The sequence below is a fragment of the Haplochromis burtoni genome, unplaced genomic scaffold (genome assembly GCF_018398535.1).
Source record: "Haplochromis burtoni strain Fernald_Lab_line unplaced genomic scaffold, NCSU_Asbu1 Contig_874, whole genome shotgun sequence".
NCBI classification, from domain to species: domain Eukaryota; kingdom Metazoa; phylum Chordata; class Actinopteri; order Cichliformes; family Cichlidae; genus Haplochromis; species Haplochromis burtoni.
This window is the reverse complement of record NW_024583235.1, coordinates 11,340-36,478: the sequence shown is the minus strand read 5'-3', so window position 1 is coordinate 36,478 and position 25,139 is coordinate 11,340. Positions and strand designations below refer to the sequence as shown.

At 47.0% G+C, this 25,139-nt stretch overlaps 2 protein-coding genes across 4 annotated transcripts in view; both read right to left on the bottom strand.

The window, feature by feature from the left end:
* The window catches only part of sim1a (SIM bHLH transcription factor 1a), a 31,504-nt gene extending 22,778 nt beyond the window's left edge, over positions 1-8,726 (bottom strand). Inside the window, exons 1-8 of one of the 3 annotated variants that reach the window (XM_005950935.3) lie at positions 7,642-8,724; positions 7,110-7,505; positions 4,021-4,103; positions 2,882-2,971; positions 2,693-2,801; positions 2,526-2,611; positions 1,748-1,947; positions 100-206 (exon numbers count right to left, since the gene is read on the bottom strand). In XM_005950935.3, coding sequence (XP_005950997.1) covers positions 100-206; positions 1,748-1,947; positions 2,526-2,611; positions 2,693-2,801; positions 2,882-2,971; positions 4,021-4,103; positions 7,110-7,284 — 850 coding nt within the window. In that variant the 5' untranslated portion in view covers positions 7,285-7,505; positions 7,642-8,724. Of the gene's footprint in view, positions 1-99; positions 207-1,747; positions 1,948-2,525; positions 2,802-2,881; positions 2,972-4,020; positions 4,104-7,109; positions 7,506-7,641 lie in introns of all 3 variants that reach the window. The other 2 variants (XM_042215931.1, XM_042215932.1) reach the window with 2 other exon arrangements.
* A 2,441-nt stretch (positions 8,727-11,167) lies between these two features.
* LOC102313258 (activating signal cointegrator 1 complex subunit 3) overlaps positions 11,168-25,139 on the bottom strand; it is a gene marked incomplete at its 5' end in the record, with an annotated part of 24,908 nt that continues 10,936 nt past the window's right edge. The window contains 9 exon segments of the mRNA XM_005950934.2: positions 11,168-12,110; positions 12,481-12,656; positions 13,369-13,575; positions 14,458-14,599; positions 15,085-15,236; positions 18,208-18,432; positions 20,551-20,685; positions 20,763-20,874; positions 24,169-24,294. Of these exon segments, the coding sequence (XP_005950996.2) occupies positions 11,969-12,110; positions 12,481-12,656; positions 13,369-13,575; positions 14,458-14,599; positions 15,085-15,236; positions 18,208-18,432; positions 20,551-20,685; positions 20,763-20,874; positions 24,169-24,294 (1,417 nt within the window).

Sequence of the window (25,139 nt, the reverse complement as noted above, 5' to 3'; positions counted from 1 at the left end):
TGTGTGTGTGTGTGTGTGTGTGTGTGTGTGTGTGTGTGTGTGTGTGTGTGTGTGTGTGTGTGTGTGTGTGTGTAAGATGGTAAAACAAACCTAACTCACACAAATGATGAGCACAGCGCAGGTGGAAGCAGTCACAGCTGTGGACGTGATGATACAGAGTTTTCTCGATTAGATCCTGAGGCTCATAGCCCGTCAGCTCTGCAACCCTGGAACACACACAGACACACACACACACACAAACACACACACAGTTACATCTCATCATTTGCAGAGACTTACTCTAAATACAACAACTTTTGTTTCCTTTTTTTACCCCAAACTTCAAACTTTACTATGAAACGTAAGAATGTTCACTATGTAAACAGATTGATGTCCCCACAGCATTACTAACACAAGTACTGCTGACACACACACACACACACACACATTATCAAGTATAAATCAGGCTTCCATACGGTGGCCCTACAAGGTCAGATGCACTGCAACCAAAGGAAACAGCAGCAAATAGAAAAAACAAACATACAGGAAGTAAAAAAAGTGACAATGGAAGTTGAATAAAGGACAAGTGAACAACTGCAGATGGCACTGAGACGCTGCAAGAAGAGGAACGTTTGTGTTGTGATGAAGAAACACATCACGTGACTCCTGTAAATAAATGTTTACTATCCGTCACTTCTGCACAGACTGGCTCCAGTAACTCGTTTCTCTTGTGTTTTATGTGCTTTTGCAGCATTTTTATTATATGCTGATGTTTTCTTTGATCGTACTTCCTGTATTTCTACAGGCCCTCACACAAAACGTGTATCAAGCAAATACCAAAAACCAATGCTGTGATTGAGTATTTCCCCTTCCTGGTTTCTGTTTCGCATATCTGAGATCCTACAGTTTCACATGAAGATTTCATTTGTTAAAGGAAAACGGTTATCCAACCCTACCTGGTCCTGTGTGGAAAAAGTAATTGCCCTCCTCGTTAAATCATTCATTAACTGTGATCAACCCCATTTATTGGAAAGTTTAGATCATTTTGCGGAGCTGGATTACTCCCACACATGTGTGACAACACAGAAAGCTGAGGTCTAAGGAAACAAAGCCAGTGACATCTTTGAGTCTGAAAGGCGCCACAAAGCCAGCTTTGTAGCTCCAATGAAAAGACGCTGAGAGTCGTATCCACATGTGGAGAAAACTGGGAACAACTGTGGAACTTCCCAGAAGTGTCTGGCCAACCAAACATCCGTGACTCCAGGAGGTCACAACGAACCCAGAGCAACATCTAAAGAAGAGCAGGCCTCACTTCCCTCAGTTATTGGCATCCGTGGGAGAGCTGTACGGCAAACTCTGTGCTGACCAACAACACAAACACTCCACAAAGACATTCTGATGGTCCCCAAGACTTTGGGGAAAACAATACAAAAGGTCTGAGTCCCCATACATGTGGTACAGCACAGCATGTCAGGAAAAGAACATCATACCCACAGTTACACATGGTGCTCTTTGTCCTAATTGATGGAACCATAAATTGTGCTCTATGTAAGAACATCCTGCTGTCAGTCAAGCTCAGGCACACAACGATCACTCACGGCCACGTCACTCAAAAGAAACCAAACATACGCTCTGGCCTCGCTTTAACATCTCAGGCGGGTCATTCGTGCTTGAAAACAATTCTGTAAAAGCTAAGAGATCAGGAAAGGGCCAAAAAGCACACGCCTCTGTCCTGTGAGCAGCAGCTGCAGACGGTGAGCGGACATACCGTGAGTCGAGGAAGATGAGCTTCATGTCCAGACTGGCTCTGAACATGAACATGTTGCTGTGCAGTTTGATCTCAGTGATGGCGCTGGGCGGCAGCGAATGGCCGACAGCCACCAGCCCGATGTTCTGATAGCAGCCGTCAAACGGAGACATGTCGAGGCTGTACTGTCGAATCTTCAGGTAGCCGCTGCAGTGGATCACCTGGGCCAAGCGGACACAGCAGGTAACAACATCAGTCACGCAGGAGGGTACGTTTGATGAGCTGAGGCCCAGACCTGATGTCAGGTTTGTGCTCTTTCACTTTGAACCCGTGTTTCAGTCTGTTAGACTTTCCTGTGAGACGAGAACACTGGACAGAGGTCAACATGACGTGGATGCTGTTGCTGCCACAGCAGCACGCTGCAGTCAGTACGACTTGCTGGCCAGCAGACGTGTTACGCTGCAACTCTCGACCCATATTTATACATAAAAAAGGAAATCCTGACAACCCCGGTGCACATGGAGACGACTGCACACAGTTTGAGCTGTAGCTCTGAGTAAGTCAGCCGCTTCAGCGCGGCGGTTACTGCTGGACCGTCCTGGGATACGTGGTGGTTTATCTTCCAGAGCTATACGTACATATATGCATGTCACTGTCCTTCGCTGAACACTTGTGTGCTCCTAAAAAAACTGCACGTCTGTTTGACCTCGAGTGTGAGTGCACATCATTTCCTCTCATCTCTGAAAGTTTGATTTTGTGTGGCTGACGAGGGCAGCGTGTGTTCAGACCACTCTGTTACCTTGTAGCCTCCACAGGTAAGACCAGCATTTCTTTTAGCAAGGACGCACTTCATTCTGAGAAAGAAGGAGCGCTCCATCTCATATTCTGCAGAGACATAAAAACTCACATGAGCTGTGCTGCATAGTGATGCCGTACACAGAAGCACACGTGTAGATGGCTGATTACCTTGGACAAAGTGGGAGTGGTAAGGCTGGTGCGCTGTGAGGACAGCTATCATTTCATCGTGGTCTGCTGGGTGGATGTACTCGTAGATGCTGTTTCCTGTCAACTCTACCTGTTGAAATGAACATTCAGCTCACAGCTATGACATATCAGGCCCGGAGGAAGCGACCACATCGGGTGTGTCAGACCAACCTGTGACAGGCCCAAGTGCACTGACGCTGTTTCTGATATGTACATGATTTTCCCATCAGGAGCAACCACAAAAATGAAGCCATCTAACGTCTGGAAGAAACGGTACAGGGTAGAAAAGGCGTTATTGCACAGGTACAAAGCTGCTTCTCTTTTTAGTTGCATCTGTGTTATCATCTGTTTCTGTGTATCTGCACATTTAGGGCCAATTACGACGGTGGAGTCAGACTGTTTCCCTTCTTTGATGAATCTTGGCTGTGGCTGCATTCAGCTCCGTGCCTTTGCTGTCTGTGCTGTGCAGATTTGACTTGTTAGAGACAAAGATGGCTTCATGCACGAGGAGAACATGGCCTCCTTGCACTCTGGAAAAAGAAATTCTGCATATGTTTTTGCTCCGGTCTGTGTTAGCAGGCTCGTTAGCTCGTTTGGTTTGCCTGAACCTAACGTGACATGTTCCCGGGATTAAACTGGAGACTAGCGTGGCTGGAAACCTACACGTGGTTATTAAAACCTCAGCATCATGAAGTCCCTCCAGCTCAAACTCATGCAGCGTAATGAGAATCGATGTGCCTGTTGACTCTGTGTTCATATGTTTTTAAAACTATTGATTCTGCTGTGTGGTCATGATGGAAGCTGCCTTTGGAAAACCCTTCCCTGTTTCCTTGTGTTACTGTTAGATTTTCCAGTATTTTCTGCATTAGATGCTGCTCAGCTGTTCACCTAAAAACGTATGGAACAAAGAGGAAACACTGCACGCGTGTCAGGAATAACTACTATTGTTGCTGTGCTGGTTCTCATGTGTAGGGCCAGCACTGTTCATGCAGCTTCTCTCTGTTCAAGTGTTTCCTCCGTTGTCATTATGACTGATCGAGGCTAGCTAACTTCTGCTTCGTTCAGCCTGCAGCCGGCACACAGCCCGGCTCCATTGTGCTGCGGCTGATGCGAGAGGCTGCAGGCTCTGTGCGTGACCACGAATGTGTTCAGCTCATTTCACACTGAAAGCACAAGAATGAAGGCAGCAGGAGGCATGTGGCAGCAGCTACCAAACCTCCAACAAAGCTGCATTGCCAGGCTGAACAATGATGATAATAAAGTACACATGCAGTTGCCTTTTAAGCACCAGTACTAATAGCAGTGAGTACCTGTAAGAGATGGGAGCCTAGTTCCTGGCTGAGCCCATCCAGAGAGCTGCTGCGGCTAACGTGCCCCCAGGACTCCCCCAGGCCTGCGGATCAACCAAAACAGGTAAGTGTAAAAAAACCGCGTAGTTTGTTCTTTGTTCCAGATAAATAACACAACTCATCACAGTCTTAGTACGAGTGGTTTGGGAACACTGACAACAACCAAATCTGCGCACTATAAACGGCTTTTCCATGATCGTCCTTGTAGCTCCGATCAACAGCGAGCAGGGTCTGACAATACAAGATATATCCGGACAAACAGGAGTCTTTACTTCCATAAGTGAACTGCTAATTCTGCGGAAAGCGAAGGCATCTCTGGAATTAAACGGGACTCCAAATGTTCCTTAAATCTGCCCAGTTTAAACTCAGTGTGAAGTCTGGAGTTTGTGGCCTGCAGCGCTAAAAATACAGCGAAGCCAAAAATAAGTGAAGAATCGGGGAAATACTTCACGAGCCCCTCAAACGCGGACAGAAGCGCGCAGACAGAAGCGCGCAGGGCCCGGCGAGCCTCGCAGGCCCCGACGCGCCCAGCTGCGGCAGCGGGGCGCGTTTACACGCAAAGCCCGCTCTGCAGAGCAAACAGACGGCGTGCAGCGACCGGAGCCGCTTCACGTTTGCGTGACTACACACAATCAAATAAACCCAGTGCACAGACCGAAATATCAACTTCCACGGAAACTCAATAAAAACACTGAGATGATTTACGGCGTTCAGCAAAAACAATCACGCGGAGGGACGCCGCTGCAGGCCCGGATGGTCGTCACGTCACGGTCACAGAAACAGAAATATGAATTCTGATTGTTCGGAAGAAACGGACACAAGAAACTGACCCGGGGTTATTGTAAAATATCTCCACGGACAGCTTCCTGATATCGTGGGGACGCCACTGTAACGCCACCATCACCGAGGCGCAGACTCCACAACAGGCCTGTCAGCGTGGGGTGCGCTCTGCGGATCAACCCACGAACCGTGACCCAGAGATCACGATATTTTGTATTATTATAATTGTCCCTCTCACGCGCTAGCTTTTTACATTTCACCTTAAAAAACAAACAAACAGATTTATCGGCAACAATACAAATATTTACCGTCTATATATAAATACACGAACAGCTGCTTGTTTTATACACGATCTATATTTAACATAAATATATTATATTAAATATATTATATTATATAAATATATTATAAATATATTATATATATATTTATAATATATTTATGTTAAATATATTTATAAATATATTATAAATATTTTATAAATGTATTAGTAAATAATATTATATAGTATATTTAATGTTAATATATATAATATATTTATACAAATATATTATATTATTTTACTGTTACAACTTTAAAATTATTTAACATAAAATAATATATATATGTTAAATATATTATATATATTTATGTTAAATATATATAATATTTAAATAAAAATCGAGTAAAGACATAATTACATTAAAAATATATTATTATAATACATTTAAAAATATGAGCGTCTCACATTGGTGACATTAAGAACGTAAAACAATAATTTCATGTTGAACAGTTAAACAGAGACAAACTTTATGAGCACAGTTTGGTTGCACTGCATGAAGCTTTAATGTGAAACCAGCCAAATAGTGCCGAGTACACAAACTGGAATAATGAAAATCTTCAGCAGGAATGTTTTAAAAATCTAATGAATAATATTTGGACACTGAGCCACGCGCTGACGAGGCGGTTAGAAAAAAGCAGGAACATTTTTCCCGTCATGCTTTTCTTTATTTGACGCGTTTTTGAAGCTCATACACGAGCTAATTAAGTGGAAACAGTAAAAACACGAGTTCATTTCCTCAATATGGAGACACGCAGACATCCTCCACGCGTGCAGGGGTGACTGTGCCACACGGTTATTCATGTGCGGTGCGTGTGGCCTTAGAAAAACTGAGACTCTGGAAGGAGGACAACTCTGGCTCTGCTATACTGTGGCGACCTTTTTATGCCACGGTCTGGTCCACGGTAGTTCTGCGTGATGCCTCTATGTTGATTCATTCATTCGTGTTCTTCCAGGTGACAGAGTCCCACGGACTCACTGATGGAGCTCATCTGCTGGTGTCTTCATAACCATCAGACCTGAAGCAGACCGAGGAGCAGGACCAGCGTGTTCGTCACTGTCATCAAACGGAAGTGACGGATGTGTTTTATGACGTTCATCCGTCCAGCGCTGAGCTTTTGCATCGATTCGATATTTTCCCTTGAATCTGGACCTTCATAGAGTCACGGTTACCGACAGTCCTGAACTACATCACTGTCTGTGTTTTTGCTTTGAATACATCCCACGACTGTCCCGCTTTCCACAGTGATTCTGCTCATATTTATATTCAATAAAGATCCATTTCCAGCGAATGCGTGATCGTGGAAGCAGTTTGAAGCAAAGTCCAGTTGGACGTTATTTTGCATTATGTGAAACCAGTGCCTCCCAGTTTGTAACAAACCGACGGTGGTCATGTTCCAATCAGCTCCATCCACACCAGCTACTGATGTCTGCCAGGCCCGACCGGGACCCCACGGAGACCCCACAATCTCGATTTCGTTTCCACTAAATTCTATTTTTTTTTGATCAGAATATTAAAAAGTCAGCAGCATTAGAATTCCTGAAAAATCAAAGCGCCAAGAATATATATGGAAACACGCGAGTAAAAGCCTGGAGGCCGTGTTTATTTCACCACAGCGATCTGTGCAGAGCTGTTAGATAAAGCAGGATATTTACTCACAGGAAAAAGCTCCACTGTGCTGTGGAATGTAACGTTTGCTTTCTGAACAGATTTAAAAAGTAAAGTTTAATTAAAAATATTAGAAATGTAAATATTAAATAAAAACACACACGCACGGAGAAAGTGTGCTTCTTGTTATTGTTAAACGTTCACGGACCAAACAGAATAAAGAGACGCTCGTGTCGTTAACAAATCCACGCAACTGTTTTAAACACAACAAGTTTTATTGATCGTGCTGTGATTATTATTAGTATGATTCTCTTCATCAGTATTTAAGGGCAGCGCACCCACCTTCGGGGAAGACCACTCTCATCTTCAGGTAGCTCGTTGTGAGCCGGATGATCGAGGCTTTGTCCAGCTGGGAGGTGATGGCGGAGGGCAGCGGCAGCAGTTTGGCCAGTTCATAAAACTCGCTGTTTTCCTTCTCCCGGCGCGTCCGGGCCGCGTTTTTCGACTTCTCCTTCATGTTTCTGCGTCAGCGCCGATCCACGCTCATAGCAAAGCAGACGTCTCCCTCCGCGCGGCCTAAACGTCACAGCTGCAGCTGGCGCGTGCACTCCCGCCCATACCTCCAGGTGCTTCGGGGCTGACGTGGACGGGTCCCGGTTACTCCTGGCCGCGTGAGGCTCAAAGCTGGAAGCTCAGACGCATCACACTGAGACCTCGGACCGCCGCACACAGAAGGTCCTGCAAGGGTCAAAATAATAATGAAAAACAATTAATTTTATTCACAGGCGCGATCAGTCTGCGTGTAACAGCTCCACGAGTGGCTAGAAAACTCGAACCAAGGGCCGCAGAGACACTGACAGCTGTTCCTGCTCACCTCACTTTCTAACCTGTTGGTTTTCACACGGTCTCCAAGAAGCTCCGCACGCGCGCATCCTCCATCCCGTGTGATTTTCTGGTGGCGCATCCACAGCCTGCTCTGTGCCGCGGGCACGAAGGCCTGCTGCTATTGGACGACTGCTCGCATACCTATTGGTTAGTCTATGTACCGAGGCCTCCAGGAGGAAGGAGATTGGCTACTGAACACATTCACCTCTGTCCTGAGGAGGCTCCAACGATTCCTCAGAAACAGCATTAAAACCGTCATGTCAACCGTGTGTGTGTGTGTATATATATATATGCACACACTTTATTAAAATATTTATTATCTACAAAAAAAAACAGAAGAAAATGTTGCTTAAAAAGTTTTCTAACAGCGACAGTGAGAGCTTCTTTATTGCATCTTGTCTTTTGGGTTTTCATCTTTTTATATTCATATTTTATTCATTTATCTGCTCATTCATTTGTATGTATGTATTTATTTATTTTGTATTTATTTATTTAGTATTTATTTATTTTGTTTGTTATCGCCACAGGCCACATCTACACCCCTCTGTGGCCTACTTGGCGATTTGAGGGATTTCAGGGACAGTGATGCTTCTTTGTTTTGTTTTCTCAGCACAGAAATACTTTGAATACGAGGATTTCTAAACGTGGAAATTGTAGAAGTCGTTTCACATCAGCAGAGACACGAGCCATTGTGTGTCGGTGATACGGTCACGTCCTCTGTGGGAATAATGAACAAACAGTTTCAAAGCAAATATCCAGGCCGTGTGTTTGTCTCACCGTGAGTGGACAAAAGAAATGTGCTATTGGAGCATCACGCACGTGGGTTTCGCTGTAACTTCTTGCACATTGTTGTAACTTCGGCTTTGTCCTGAAAACCTTATAGTTTCATTCTGCAACTGTCTGCTGTCCCACGAACGGGACACGATCACGCCACGAGCAGAAAAGAAGCAAGTCTTCACATTTTCCTTTTGTAAACTGTCACCAGAATATCTCAGCACACGACAGGAGGCTTAAACCCCGCTGACGAGCCACACATCACTCTGTCTGTCTGTGTGTGTGTGTGTGTGTGTGTGTGTGTGTGTGTGTGTGTGTGTGTGTGTGTGTGTGTGTGTGTGTGTGTGTGTGTGTGTGTGTTGCAGCGGTTCCTGCCTGCAGTGAGAAAATCATCCCGGATGCCGGAGGCACACGGAACGGTTGACGCTGGTTTAACCTTCGCTTCTGCTCCAAACTTGCTGGTAATTAAACTGCGTGTGTGTAAAATTGCCAGCCGGGACAGAAACACGCAGAGCATTGTGAAAAGATCAGAGGCGTGGACTGCGAGGCGAGATTAATGTCTCAGCGAGCTGGGCTGATGGTAAAGTCAGAGGTTTCTGCGTGGCCAAAGTGGCTCTTTTCACCGTGGGAGCTGACACGTAATCCGGTGGAAGCGCCCCGTTTTTACGGCTGCTTTCATTTACAGACTGTTAAGAGTGGCGTGGATTCTCTGCCGGGAACGCACCACTGAGCGCAAACTGTGCGTCACATTATCCCGGAATGTGCATGTTATCAAACCTTAATGCTAAACGAGAGCTACTAGAACACAGAGCAGTCAGTGCAGGTCCACACCGGGCCACGGAGAGCGTTAGTGTTTAAATCACCTGACAAATCCGCAGCAGCACCGACATGTGTGCGCGGAATCCCCACGTGGAATTTATTTATCTGTTACGTGTAAAGATGACGCACTTTATTGGTACATTTCATCGTCATCGGCGGCCCTCACAGGGATCACTGCTAACCCGGAGACCCGAGGCACAAAGCTGACGGCCGTCATGTCCCGCAGTCGGTCTGTGTGGAACCTCGTGGTTCTGCGTGGAACCTCGTGGTTCTGTGCTCCTCTGGGCTGAAAAGGCTCCACGGCCTCGGGCAAAGTTCCCACCACACAACCTCATAAATGTTTTGCTTGAGCGGAGCGTAAAGCGAGGCTGCTTTAGACCGCTTGTTTTTATAGAACGCGTCTGTTTGACAGGCAACACGTTTCAATTTTAACAGCTTCAAATACCGGAAACTTTAAAAAATTATTATTTTATGTATTACTGTGGGGTCTAGCTTCCAATACAAAGCGCCTGCAGACATCGTGTAACTTTATTTAAATAAATTTATTTATTTAAATAAATAAATTTATTTAAATAAATACATTTATTTATTTATAAATAAATAAATTTATTTATTTATTTATTTATTTACAAAATTAATTCATGAATTTTTAGGCTAATAGTAAGGCTAACACAAAGATCGTTTTATTGTTTTGATAGCATCGGTGTAACTTTGGGGGGTCAAGATCTCTGTCTAAATAAATAAATAATCTGGGTAAATTCCCAGATGATTAAACATGCAACTATTTTGCTGGTAATACCTGAAATGAGTAAAGAAAATCAACAGCCTATTTATGCAAGATAATTCATAATTTTATTGGGGGGGTTATATTGGTTGGGTCTGATTATTGGGGGGGGGGGGGGGGGGGTCATAACCCCCCTAACCCCCTGGAATCACGCCCCTGCCTGGAGGCTGGCTGTTGTGATTTGGAGCCGTTTGGAGCTTCTTCCTGCTGGGTCTGTTGACGCCCCACACATGATGTTTTCCTTACTTCAGCTGGTCCGAGGATTTAAACCAGGATTAGAATCAGGATCATATTAGGGGCATATTCTATATGTTGACACGCTCACTTGCTTTTCGTGAATTTACAGTGAAATATTATTTCAATAACTGAGTGTGAAACACCCAAAAGAAAAAGCCTTCAAACTTTTGGCCTAACAAAGGAAACCGAGCACGAGCTCATTTGAACCTGCATGTTCATGTTTATCTTTCATCCAGCGTGGTTCCTGCTGCCAGCAGCTCTGCGGTGGACAGAGTGGTGGACAGTGTGGACAGAGTGCTCTGTATGGGTGTCTCCTGGTCTGCAGTCTTGGCTCAGACCCGCCCACCGTCACCTGCTTCACTCAGCACTGCTGCAGCCTCCATGTTTTATTCCAGCACGAGGTCAGTTCATGTTTTTCTGTGGTGTCACTGACTGAACCTAAATAGACTTTTACACAGTGTATGCATGGTGTTCACAGCACATCAGACATGACTGAGCTGTAAACAATCACTGAGGGGGCGGTCGTGGCTCAAGAGTTGGGAGTTCGCCTTGTAATCGGAAGGTTGCCGGTTCGAGCCCCAGCTTGGACAGTCTCGGTCGTTGTGTCCTTGGGCAAGACACTTCACCCGTTGCCTACTGGTGGTGGTCAGAGGGCCCGGTGGCGCCAGTGTCCGGCAGCCTCGCCTCTGTCAGTGCGCCCCAGGGTGGCTGTGGCTACAATGTAGCTTGCCATCACCAGTGTGTGAATGTGTGTGTGAATGGGTGGATGACTGGATATGTAAAGCGCTTTGGGGTCCTTAGGGACTAGTAAAGCGCTATATAAATACAGGCCATTTACCATTTACTGAGAACGAAAACTCCAAATAAACAAGTGAATGAAATGAAAAACGCACAATTACAATTTGAAGCCACACAAAACACTTTATTCAAAACCAAATGTAAATTCTTTAATGATTGGCGGCACAGTGCTGCTCACGGGGTTCATACACATCCACACAAAGGCCACAGACACAGCAGCGTTAGGCTCAGGGCCTCTGAAGCATGCAGCGGTGAGGGAGGAGGAAGCTTTGTTCACACACCTGAACTCAAAGCACTTCATCCAAACAAACACTTTGTTTCCACATCTGATCCAAAACGATTTGCACATTTTCTGCCCTTCACAGAAATCTCTCACCCACACTGGCTGCTGCTCCAACACGAGGCCACAGAAGGTTTGTCACACTGCGTTTCCACATCCACACAGGCACGGAGTCAGGGAAATGTATGATCCTGTTGTTGAGCTGAAGCTCCACAGCGTGCTCACATTTAACACAGCTTGTGTTACTGTCAGCCCACAACCTCCCAAACACGACAGCAACCTGTTTGTGTTCGGTGATGTGCTTTGGTATAATCTGTACGATGTTCTCTACAATTCAGGCACAGAGCTACATTTCACAGCTACACAGCTGCTGTTCGAACGTGTGCCGCCATGCTTATATATCTGACACCACACACAAAGATCCAGCCAATCAAGAACGGCGCAGCAGCAGACTCTTGTTGGATGTTACCAATTGAAAGTTAAATGAATGAGAATGAGGCGGTCCTTGGCACCGGTGCACCACAGTGAGCACAGCCACAGTGCGTGAGAAAGAAACGACGTCACTTCCGAGGTCAGCAAAGCGGTGACTGACAGACGTCGCCGACGTGACACAGAGGTACTTCCTCAGCCCAGGGACAGATCCGAATGTGAGACCTCGCTGTTGACCTGTGCAGCGATGCTGGCAGGCGTTACGTTCAGGTGAACATCATACTGCTGGTCCAGACCCAGGTAGCTGTCACTCATCAGGTACAGCGTGTAAATACACCTGAGAGGAGGAAAAACAGGCCTGAAAATCACCTGAGACAGCGACAGAGTGGAAACTGTGTTCACGTTCATTTCTTTGCTTCTACATAAACTTTTAAAAAGATAATGAGGAGAAGCTGAGACACTGCGCAGGCCAGTGATCTGGCACAGAGGAGCCGATCAGCAGTGAGCTGCTGGACTCACGCAACAGTGTAATTTCCATTTTACCACCACTAATCCCTCCACAGTCCACGCTGCGCCCGAGGACTGATCGGCATGACTGTTGCATCGCATCGACAGCCTGCAGCCTCGTAACGTGCTACATAAATGTCACAGTATTTCACGTTCTGCCTACAGACCAGTGCGCTCAGTGTGTGGGAGACCAGACTTACTTTCCGGTCCTCTCCGGGGTGTAGAAGGCCATGGACACGGCCGTGTGGTTACGCACGTATCCCAGCCGTTTCACAGCCAGCAGCTCCCTGCGATCCACCTCCCCCAGCACGAGGAACCAGCCCTCATCCTTGGCCTTGGGGAACCTGGGAGCTTGGGCCTTGCTGTCCTGCCTCCTCTGGAACAACACACATCGTGACATTCACAGCAACATCTGTGCACACTCTGAAGTTTGGGGAGTTTCACATGTTGGATGTCATTATTAAAACAGGGCTGCCTTAACGTGGCAGGTAGGAAACACTGCATGACCTCACGTCTAGCATGCACCACCAGTTTAATTCAGTTTGATTTATAAAGCATCCAATCAGACTCTATGCTTCACTTCCTGTGGAGAGCAGAGTCACTGTGTGGGCTGGTTTCTTCAGCCTCATTGAGCAGTGCTGGTATATTTCTATGCTTGACTGGATTTTATATTGTTCTTGTGTTTTGTGGCATTAACCTCCAGAACACGCTGAGACGACATGTTTCTGGTGTCAGAGTTCGGAGAGGAAACTTTGTGTTTCTCCTAACGTCTCCTCGACGGAGGGGTCCGCCCAGCCCCGCTGTAACGTCTGAGGTGTGAGCGTGACGACAGGTGAGGCTGACAACATGCATCTCACTTCATTACTCACGAGCTACACATTCAATATGTGACTGTTGAAAGTCAGACTGTCATCACTCTGTGCAGGCCGAGTTTGCTGCTCTCTGCAGGCTTGTACTGAGCACTACATGAACTATTAGCTAAAGCTCGTCCCAGCAGCCTCTGGGGTCAGCGTCTGCTCAGCTGCTAAATAAGCCACTGTGTTCAAACTGGGAGCAGCCGCCTGTAAGAGAATATTGTGGATACTGACCCTCTGCTGTCCCAGATTGAGGCGTCTCAGTGACACCTGCAGAACATACTCCTGGTCAGCGTGGACGTCGAGCCAGCTGCTCTCCTTCCTGAGGTTAGCTCCTGCTGCAGGGATGGGACGCTCCGTCTGCTCCTGGCTCTCCTCCCACCAGCCCTTCATGCTCATCTCAACTTCCAGCACTGGGAGATGGCTCAGGAACGACCACGCCTGAGGAACGTTGGATTTACCATGAACACAAGCTGTTTGTGTAACACACAGGGCATCCTGAATCTGCAGCACTTTATCAGAGCTAACGGACACACGATCACACACACTCATTGTGACACAGCTGTGTTCGAACCTCATTGGAAGAGCTGGTAAGAAGAAGCTTGACAGGCTGTACAGTGGAGTCACATGTTAGCCAGCAGTGGAAATGATTGGATGTTATCTACACTGATATATGTTTTAGCGGACAGGAAATCACCTGTTGTTTGCAGCATGAGTCCAGTCAAAGCTGCAGACGTGTGAAAGCGAAGCTTAGAAATAAAATGGCGAGTTGTGACGCCGAGGCTGCGGCGGGCCTCGTTAGCTGCTTGCAGGACAGCTGCTTCAACCCAAAGAAGCTGCCAGGAGGGAGGCAGAGGACAAACGCAGACAGAGGGATGAAAACAAAGCAGAGCTAGGAGGCTGTGCGGCCGTCTGACTGGGGGGGCACGGAGGGGAAAAGCTATTTATGTGAGGATTACTCTTCCTGAGACAGTCAGACAGGAACGCTGCTGCACATCTAATTATTTAATTAGAGAGGCCGCCACACTGCAGGCCGGCGGGGAGCTGGGGGTAAACGTGGCGAGGGTGGGGGCAGCAGAGACGGCGATTGGGTGAAGCTGCAGGGCCTGCTGCCGTGCCCGGACACTCTCATTACCGCTGCAATTAGCACTTAAACTGGAGCTGTGATCGGGGATCCTGGCGTATCGCTGTGACACTGCTGTGTGTGATCTGCATGGACCACGCGGGGCAGAGCCATGCTTAGATTGTTCCATCATCTCTGCAGCAAATCCAGACTGGCTGCTTCCATTTGCACATTTAGACGAATCATTTCTGCAGCCTTACCTGAGCAGTCTGACTCGGATGAAGCTGTCGGGCCACCATAGCAGAGAAGACGCTTTCATTTCCATTACAGGCAGCGATCAGCTCAGGAAGTCCTTCGATCGGCTCGTTCAAACCTCCCTGCCCCTTCCTGTTTCCCCTGTTCCTAAAACAGGAGGCATCAGAGACAAGGTTGGCTCTTACCATTAAAAGGACACAAGTGTCCAAATGCAGGCTGCGTGTTTGTACCTGAGTGACTGCACAGTGTTACTGAGACTTACACCTGAAGGTGGGAACAGCTTCACCCCCTCCGCCTCGCCCTATCCCCAGCATCCGCCTTCACCCCGTCCACGGAGCTTCTCTGTGCTCTTCCTCTTTCCCTCCTGCCTGCAAGCTCCACCTTCAACATCCTTTGTCCAATATGTCCACTACCCCGTCCCTGCACAGGTCCAAGCCTGGCCTCTCTGACTCTGTCCCTAAACTCGACCTAATCTTCACTCTCAGCTTCTAACTGTGAAACAACACTGAATCCTTAACTATACTCATAGTCACACATTAGGATGATTAAAGGCTTTTTTACTTGAGATGAAGGATTCGTTCCCAAAATACCGAAGCAGGACACGCTGCACAGCGAGCAGAACGACGATTTACCTGAACAGGCCGAGGTGTTGCTGTTCTACGTGTGGGAGCGTCAGTAAGGAGGAGTCGTGCAGCCAGCGGCCCTGGACGATCATTTGCACAAGATTGCAGATGCTGATGGCTGTGACGAGCCAGCCTTCATTGGCAGCTACATCCAGCATTGCCTGAAGCAAACACAGAAGACAGTTCCTGGCACATAAACACAGTCGTGAAGCCGTCAGCCAGCAGAGCTATGTGACACAACAAATGACTACAGGACATGTTTGAAATGTTTCAATGGTTTTAATGTCTCGGCTTGCAGCTGGTGTGACAGTGGAACAGAATCTAAACACACTCAGCCGCGTTTCCTGACGTCTTCGGCAGCTCCCTTCACTCTGTGGTTGGCTTTAAGGTGGCTGAACACAAACGTTATTAATCTTCATTTGCAAAGTCACACTTTGAGTACAAAGTCCACAGAGTGGGCTTCACAGATTGATCGAGCACCTTAATAGCAGACTGTGGCCAAAGTCCGAGCAGGGCTTCACCCAACATCACCAGCTGATCAGAGGCCCTGTGGGCACTCGGTTAGAGGAGCCTGATCAGAGTCCACGTGGAGTCTGGGTCCAGGTCTGGCTTCACCGAGGAGACCAGCGAGGTACTCGGGTGCTGCTAACAGCACGTGTCCGCTTCAGTGTATCAGCTTGTAATGAGGTTACATGCACTGCATTAATGGACGGTGTTAGCCATGGCAGCCCACAGACCCACCTCCACCCAACTCTGTTGTCCTAACATAACGCAGACGCTTCAGCTCACAGGACTCTGTGTCACACTCAGAGTGGATCACTGTGGGAAGCGTCCACTCAACTGAGGGTGGATCATTCAGACTCACAAATAAATATGCAAGTCTGTCTTTCCATTCGACATATTCACGTTATGTGTCAATAAGCATCAATAAAAATATACATTCACACAATAAAAAGCCTCATAAAGGAGCTGGAGATGAGAAGAATGTCAGGACAGCAAAGCAGTGAGCACATCCACGAGCTGCACTAACACACCGTGGAAAATCACAAGCACATGCACACAAACATCCAGCGGAGCTGTGGACAATGGCTTCCAGCCGCCACTTCACTCCAAACAGATGCACTGAGGAGCTCAATAAACACCACTGGCTTCATTGTTGTCAGCGTTACCGACTCTATTAGGTTTCTAATGTTAAAGACTGTCAGCTGATCTCTGCAGACGCCACACAGCGAGGGTCCAGCCACACAGCTAACGTCTGACAGTGTTGGGGAGTAACGGAGTACATGTACCGCCGTTACGTATTTAAAATACAAAATATGAGTAACTGTATTCCGTTACAGTTACCGTTTAAAAAGGTGGTATTCAGAATACAGTTACTTTGTTGAAATAAATGGATTACACTGCGGTACTTTCCTATTTCATATTGTGGCGGGTCAGGACTGTTTGGGTTTTGTTTGACATGTTCTGTTGTTCAAGGCAGCGTTACGGTTGCCATGGTTACAGGGGGATGCTCTCTCTCTCTGTGTTTCCTGGGTGAGAGAGCGCCTTTTTGTTGTTGTTGTTGTTGTTGTTGTGCTAAGCTAACAGGCAGAGTGTTACAGGCATCGCCCTAAAGCATGTAGCCTGATGGGCAGTGTAGTCCGTGCTGCAGGGAGAATGGACTGCCATACCCGCTATGTGTCTGTGAGCGAGGGAGGGAGAAAAAGGAAAAGTAGGAGCTGTCACCGAGCAGAAACGGGAGCTGGAAGCATGTAAATATAATAATAACCACTGCAGCCAAGAAGAGAGCCTGACGAGCCCAGCTGTAAGTAAGCTGTTAAGACTCGACTGTACGCTGTGTTCGTGTTTTCCTCCGAAACAATAAGTTCTGTTGCAGCAGCCTTTCAACGCCTCTCTCTGTCTCTCGCTAGCAAAGTGACCCAGACAACAAAGTAAAGCTAGTTTTCAGCTACGAGCCGACACGAACCCGACGTATTAGCCAGAGGTCCCTTTACTACAGTTCGGAGCCGCGGACCTTCAGTAACAGTAATAAATCACATTCACGTTGCTGTAAACAGCATGATAATATATTAAGTAATCCAAAGTATTCAGAATACTTTACTCTCATTGAATAACGTTACAAAATACATTTTGGGGCATGTAATCTGTAATGGGATACATTTTAAAAGTAACCTTCCCAACACTGCTGACCGTCGGGTTATTGATGAGATGGATCGGCTACAAATCACATGCTAATATTTCACATTCCCCTTATGCTAAACATTATCTACAGCACTGAGCCCCCATCAACACGTGAGCACCGTGCATGTGCAGCACATCACTCAACACCAATATAAGCTACCACCATTTGGCTGTAGGTGTGGGTTAGCATTGTGTTAGCACTGTGTTAGCACTGTGTTAGCACTGTGTTAGCTCAACTCCTGCTTTTATCAGCTGGAAGGGATTATTTCCACACTAAATGAAATCTTCCACATTCTTCAACATAAAGATGTAAGAGGGGTGCTAACACCTGTAGCCTGCTTACACACAGACAGACACGGTGCTTTTACATATTTGTAGAAGTAAACTTTGTATATTCCAAAGAAACATTGATACAGTTGATAATGTGTCGTCACTGCTAGAATAAATAATAATAATCAAATGCATATATTTATCAGCTCGTCTGATGAAAATGAATGAATGGATGTGTGTAGCAAATATAAGATCAGCCGTGTGTTTGCCCATCAGGGCTGTGGACGGTCACATACACCACAGACATGTCTGAGTACAACCTCCCTGCAGCAGCTACTGCAGAGCAACAAGTGACTGTTCAGTGACAGCAGACATGGTTCACCACTGCAGTTCATTTCAGTGTGTTGTAGACTTCAGCTAACCTGCCCGTGTAGCTGTTAGAGCTACAGGAGTATATCACACACACAGTTATCTTACTGCCCTCAGTACCAGGCTGTGGTTTAGTGCAGAGAGCACAGCAGGTGTACTCGTGAGGTGCAGGAGGAATCACAAACTGTGCTGCACAGATCATTTAGAGCACAGCAAAAATCCCTTTTTCTACAAGTACTGCATGAACACAGAGTAACAGCTAAAGTGAAAAACACGAAGGAAGCTCTGTGTCAGCTGCTGAGTGTCGGCTACCTGACAGATGCGGATGGCGTTGTCCAGCACAGTTTTGGTGTCGGTGGTGTAGTCGCTGCAAGGCAGCTGGGCGTGGCCGAAGTGGGCCTGCAGCAGCAGGTGGGTCTTGGTGTGTGCGCTATCATAGGAGTGGGGGTTGACCTGCAAGGGGAGCTGCTGAGCCAGCTGGCTGTTCAGCTGGTCCTCGTTGTGTCTGACGGGCAGCTCGGCATACTCTTCTGCATCCTGAAGGAGATCAAAAGTGAAACAAGAAGTGCAAAGCATGCTGTGGTCACACCGTTTAAATCAGAGCATGTGTGCTAAAAGCATGTAGCTGCCCACACTTGTGTTTTCCACCCAGCACACAAACCCAGATTTGGCACCACGGTTCAGATTCTTTCTCCACTAAATTCTCTCTACATTTCTTCAAAGTGCTAAATGCTAATAAATACTGAGGCTGCTGGGAAGGTATCAGTGTTCATGTTGCATCTGTGGCTGTGTGTTCAGCACGGTTTGTACTTGAGGCACAGTCAGATGCATGGACACGCATGGCTGCTCTCCCCTAATTTACTCCAGTTCAACTTTGGCTAATGTAGTCCCATCAGCAGGCTCCGCTGGAGGCATCTGCCAGAGCCTCCCAGCCTGGACCGTTTAGCCTCCATCCATCACTGCTGAAGCTAGCATCTCTAAAGCTACGGCTGGAGCAGGGTGGGGTGAGGGGCTGGAGCAGGGTGAGGGGCTGGAGCAGGGTGGGGTGAGGGGCCGGAGCTACAATGATTCCTAAATGATTTATCTTTGAGGGCCATCATGTGTGCATATCAGTGTGATGGAGGAAGGCAGCACGGAGCTCCACAGACAGAGGAGGGAGCTTTAAAGAGCTAATGCAGGAGGAACACACACACACACACACACACACGCGCACACACACACACACCTCGTCTACAGATCTCAGTCTGATTCATAACTAAAGGCTATGAGGACACGTCCGTGTAAAGCCTGGACTGAGTTCTTATTGGCTGATTCCAGGTCAGCTCCGTGGCTGTGCTGAGACAGCTTCTGTGATTTCCCCTCAGACTGAAGCAAACATGAACTTCTGTTTCAAGCAGAGCAACATGTCACATGGTGGCTAATCGCTGCTAATGCTGCTTCATCAGGAGGTCACAGAGCAGCAGAGGAGGCTTTGTTGGCTGCTTGTCCTAATGTCATGTTGCAGGCAGAGTCCAAACTCAGGCTGTTGGCTTTGAGTTCAGTTAAAAGGAAAAGACGGGTTTGCTCCAGCGTGGATCTTATTCTGATCGCTGTGTTTAACAGTAACTGGTGTGAGCCTGGAAACAAGCAGACAGCTTTTCACATTTTCTGCATCGGTTTGTTTTGATCGTCAGTTTGTATTTGATCACATCTGTAAAACCAGCAGCTGTATGATGAACAGTGAGAACATTATCAGGCAGCTGATGCACAGAAACATAAATGAAGAAACAACAGAGTACAGACTGGGGCAAACACGAACTTATTGCGTACGTGCAGCGAGGTCTGTGATCCCGCGCTGCAAACGTTCTGCTAACTCGAGGATTTGTTTGCAGCCTTGCATGTTTTTGTGAGCTGTCAGATTTCACTTTTCACTGACTCAGCAGCAAAGCAGAGCCTTCGAAAGTCGCAATGAGACAGGACTGTGTTTGTGTCCTGTGACGCAGGAGCCAAACCTGAGACAGAAGAAGGTTCAGTCTGTGTGGAGCATGTTTATCAGATGGGGCGGGGCCATGTGGAGGTGTGAGTGCAGGTCATTACTGTGCAGGTGAAGCAGCATGTCTGGGCCTGAGAGCACGAGTGCATACTGCAGCTTGTTGGGGAGGAAGGCAGCCACTTCAGCCCAGCATGCTTTGGTCCAACTCCAGACGAGGACACAAGAAGGTCCTGCTGTGGGACTGCAGCTCCTGCCTGGGGTCATGGCAGCTGTTCTGGGGTCTTTACACAAATCTCTCACTAGTTTTGTTTCTACAGTCTTTGAAATCTTTGTCTTCTACCTCTGCCAGAGTTGATGGCAGCTCTCAGTCTCAGTCTTGAGACCTTTGTATGTCTACATACAGAGTTAGAACGTTTTCTCACAGCTGTGCTGATGGTTGAACTGGCAGATAACCCTGTGCCTTCACCTGGTTTATATGGTGGTTTGTGCTCAATGAGCAGGTGAATCCTGGGCAGGTGGAGACAGCTGATGTGCTGTTCAAACAGCAGAATCACACTAACAGCTTATTTTTCAGCAGTAACATAAACAGAGACAGATGACAGCGTGAGACGATCCAGTCACCCAGGAGTCACTCTTCAGTGAAAGCTGCGTGCAGGGATGACCTGGCTGCAGATGAAACTCACCGTGAGCACAGAGAGCAGCTCGTGTATGGGTAGCTCCGCCCTGAGGCGCTCCTTGAACGTGCGGATGGTCTGGTGCTTCAGGTAGTAATAGGAGGCAATGCGACCGTAGGTAAGAGGCTCCGTCGACTGATCGTCCTGAGGAGGCGATGCAAGGAAACCTTTGAACACATCTGTGACACCGTGCAGAGAACATGCTTGAAAACATCACACACCTCTTTAATTTCAATGCAGTAGGAGCCCTCGAGGTCACGCAGGCTTCTCTCCACCAGGTTGGACAGATACCTGTTAATAGACTCGTGGCTGATGTCCTCTAGGCTGTAATAACTGAACAACAGAGAGCACACAGTGGAAACAATCACACGGGGCTCAGAGCAGGACTGAGGGGTCCTTCCCTCCTCAGCTCATCTCTGAGGTGAAACAGCTGTTTTATAATCAATAAACGATGCATGATCATTGATATCTGTGTTAACAGCTCCACATGTTATCACCGATGTTCATTTGATACCAACCAGACTAACTTGCATAATGAATGTATTTGGTGCTGATGTGTAGGACATGCACTGAACAGTGCTGTGGTCTCCCATTGGTGTGACATCATGTACGCTCCTCCACCTGTGCTGCAGGTGGAGGAGCGTACATGCAAAACAGGCCAAACCTCCACATCACTGCTGGTGTAGGAGCAGACATTAACACAGGAAGCAAACAGCCGCCAGCTACTCAGCAGTTCAACTGTCAAGAGCACAGCACGGAGAACGTCTGCCTTCAAAATAAAAGCTGCACATTTAAAAAGCACAACGTCTCCTCTGAAGGTGAAGGTGCTCTCCTGTCTGCAGACCCTCTGTGACTCTGGGTCAGAGCTACTGAACTGCAACACCTGAGACAGCTGAAAGACGTCCTTGAAGCTTGTTTGATGGTTCTGCTTCCACACAAACATGCTGACGTGTGAAACCATCACAGGCCTGAGCAGCTTATGGCCCACTGTGCAGAGATATGTAGCGCTTGCTGTGAAATATTAGCTTCAAATTTTCAAACTGTTGTCAAACTACTTCACCATGTTTAATGTTTAAAAACATGAATACATCCAAAAATATTAAAAGAAGAAAGCCTCACATTTGCACTGGCCTCATCACCATGACAATGAATTAGGATCAGCCAATCAGCACGCTGACTGCTGCAATCATCTCACACGCTGTAACCTTGCTCTTCTACACAGCTGGCTGAACCACCAATCACAGCACAGGAAGGCAGGCCGAGTGTGACGCTGTCAGCTGGTGACAGTAAACAGCTACAACATCACAGACGACGGCCTGCAAAGCTGTCAGCAGGTATTAGCACACGCTGGCACGTCTTTCTGTGACGGCGAGTACAGACGCAGTCAGCTGCTCAGCCTTCAGTACAGGAGGTCAGGATCTATGAGCTGCAAGACATCAGCAGTTCTCAGCAAACACACCAGCCTGTGAGGGCACACGCTGTAGTGTGGGCTCTACAGAGTCGCGATTCAACAAACTGGCTAATGCTGGGAACATGTAAACACTAATAACATCCATGTTAGCGTGTGCAGGACATGATGATGGTGGAACAGCATTAGCATCCAGTAAACACAGAGTAGCAAAGCTGGCTGTTCTCCTGGCTCCTGCAGGAAAACCACTCTCTTATTAGCATGCTCAGAGATGCTAACAGTTAGCACCTGAGCGTCAGCAGAAGCACAATCAAAGACAACTTCCATTAGCTCACAAAGCCAATATTTGTGCCTGTACTGCTGGGAAACTACAGCACATGTGGCTTTTTCCATGCTGAAGGAAACATTTTAAGATCCGAGGCAACAAAATCTGTGTGAATGTATCAACAACATCGTGGTAAGACTGGAAAACAGGGTCATTACTGATGGGCAGTTGTGCTAATTAGTGCCATCTGGTTCTCTATAGTCAGTTACAAACCACGTTTCATGGTTTCTGAAGCTGATAAGACGAAATGATGAATTGTAACTGTAAGATAGTTTTTATAAACTCGTATTGATGCTTTTGTTTTAAAATCCTCGAAAACTGACAAAAAATACAAGATTTCAATGTCAGATATGTGTGCATGTCTCAAACTGAGTCACTGACTCTTCTCAGTTATTATCAAAGGCCTACAAGCAGAAAACAGTCCTACAGTTTAATAATGAATCCTACAGTCCTGCTCTGGGCTCAAGTTCAGTCTCTTACTTTGGGAAACAGTTTTGTTCCTGTGGTGTCGTCATGTCAGTGAGAGCGAATGCCATGATAGTCACCGAGTCCTGGATGTGAGGACGGGCAGAGGAGGGCAGCCAAAGCGGTTTGTTCCAGACAGGTGATGAACTGTAGATAAAAGGTGGACGGACTTTTGAGGTGGAGCGCCTTACACCTGCATCCTCTCTGACGGGTGATGGGGTGACTCCTCGTGTGGAAAGGCAGCTCTGCTCACCTCTGACTTTATTAAACACTTACGGTTTCACAGGGATCCAGTTTTAAATCAGGCTGTACTGTGATAATATTCACATGCCCTCCTCCTACTACTATTATTATTTGTCTGGTGTAAAGCAGCAACACTGAGGCAGCAGCACTTCCCTCACAAACTCTCTGTTTGCACTAAGAACGAGATAAACACGGATCATCAGAACTGTGTGATGCAAACGCTGTCTGAGGTGGAGGAAGACGTGCATGTAAACCATGTAACAAATGATGTCATTATGATTATCATACCAAACCTTTCATAGCGCACTAACACGGAGGTGACATCACAGCTGAAGGAGTAGAAGCAGCCGTGGAGACATTGGATGGCCTCATTTATGGGCGTGTTACTGTCACACACTGTGTGTGGGCGTGTGTTACTGTCACAGCTCCACATGTTAGCAGCACAGACACATGAGCACCGAGCGTGTTTGTGACCAAACACATTTCAGAGGCAGGGCCTGTTTGAAAGCCACGCCATCAGGCTCAGCGCCACGAAGCTGCTGATGGCACAGCGAGGCAGCCGTGAATGTAGTTAGGGAGCACTTAGGCAAAAGTGCTTGTGTGAATGTGCTTTGAGTGCTCAGATGAGTAGAAAAGCGCGATGCAAGAACCAGTTCATTTACCAGTCCAGTGTCTGTATACAGCCAACACGGAGCTGTCAGGCAAACAAAACTATAATAGTTTACTATGAACACTATTTAGAAACCCAGCAGGCTGCTTTGTAACTGTAATGCTGTTTATAACATTGATGATCAAACCACTCCTTCATCTTTCAGTGAGAAACTGAAGTCAGCAGGGCTGCAGTGAGGGACGCACACAGACGCAGCTGTGTGCCCACAGTTTGCAGCAGATGACAACAAATGAATGCAGCGACGCTCCAAAGCCTCTCTGAAATGTGAACACTGACCCAAAATCCCAGTTTGAATCCAGATATCATCTGGACTCACAGGCCTGCAGGGTTACAGTGCCACTGCTGGGCCTCCGTCAGTGGTAAATGTGGGATGACAGGCGTGCAATTACCAACAGGCTGGAATGTTCTGGAGTGGGCTCTGTCTACATAGCAGATGTTTGGCTGAACAACACATCACAGCAATAACCAGGCTGTGTCTACACTATGCACAGGTGTGTGTGTGTGTGCTGGGTTAACCTGGGATTCATCATCAGCCGTCTGAAGAAGTAGGTCCAGGTGATGTAGTCCATGGCGTCCTGCTTGGATGAGATGGTTCCTGCAGCAATCTCAGCATTCAGATGATCAGAGAGCACGCCGAGGAGGCTGAGGATACGACACGACACATCAGCTGGTTGACTTATCACTGTAGGCCTTTCTAAACAGCAGCATGCTGGCAGAGGGTAACGATGGTGCTGTAAAGCCAGCACCTAAAAGCATGTAAATACAATTTTGCATCACTTGCAGTGGTTTCCAGGACAGCGGTGACCACATGTTGCAGCAGAGATTTGCACACAAACTACTGCAGCCCGACACTGAACAGGAAACAAACCCTGGGCTCTGATCCATGGATGCCCCACCAGTGTCATCGCGGTGGCTCTACAGTGACAGTTCAGTCCAAAGACTTCAGTCACACTACAAAGAACATGAATCATATCTGATACCAAGCCTGTTGCTGATGTTAGAGATAAACTGTCTGCTTTGTTTACATACTACCTGTGCTAACACGTGAATGCTATTGCTAACAGGGAGAAGACTATAATGACAGTGTATAAGGTCACCAGTTTATCTTTATTAACGACACTGCTGATGTTGCATTCATGCGTGATTACAGTGAACATGAGCTGATAGTAACGACTTCATTCAACATGTCTGTGTAAAACAAACCTCTGCATTTGGATAGTGAAAGCATCTTTTTTTCTGTTTCCTCTGAAAGATTCCCAGAGTCTTTCTAGCTTCCTGTCAGATTTCCCACTCTGACCAGAACGCACACATGTCACAAAGTATGACCGCTGTCCAAAACCTGCATTTAAAAAACGTGCTCCCTCTGTTCACTGCAACAACTGTAGTGGCTCCAGTCTGCAGCACGTCCACTTTGATATAAAACATTTCAGCGACACTGAAAAAATGAGCTGTTTTCTTGAAATATTACTCACATTAATTACACTGAA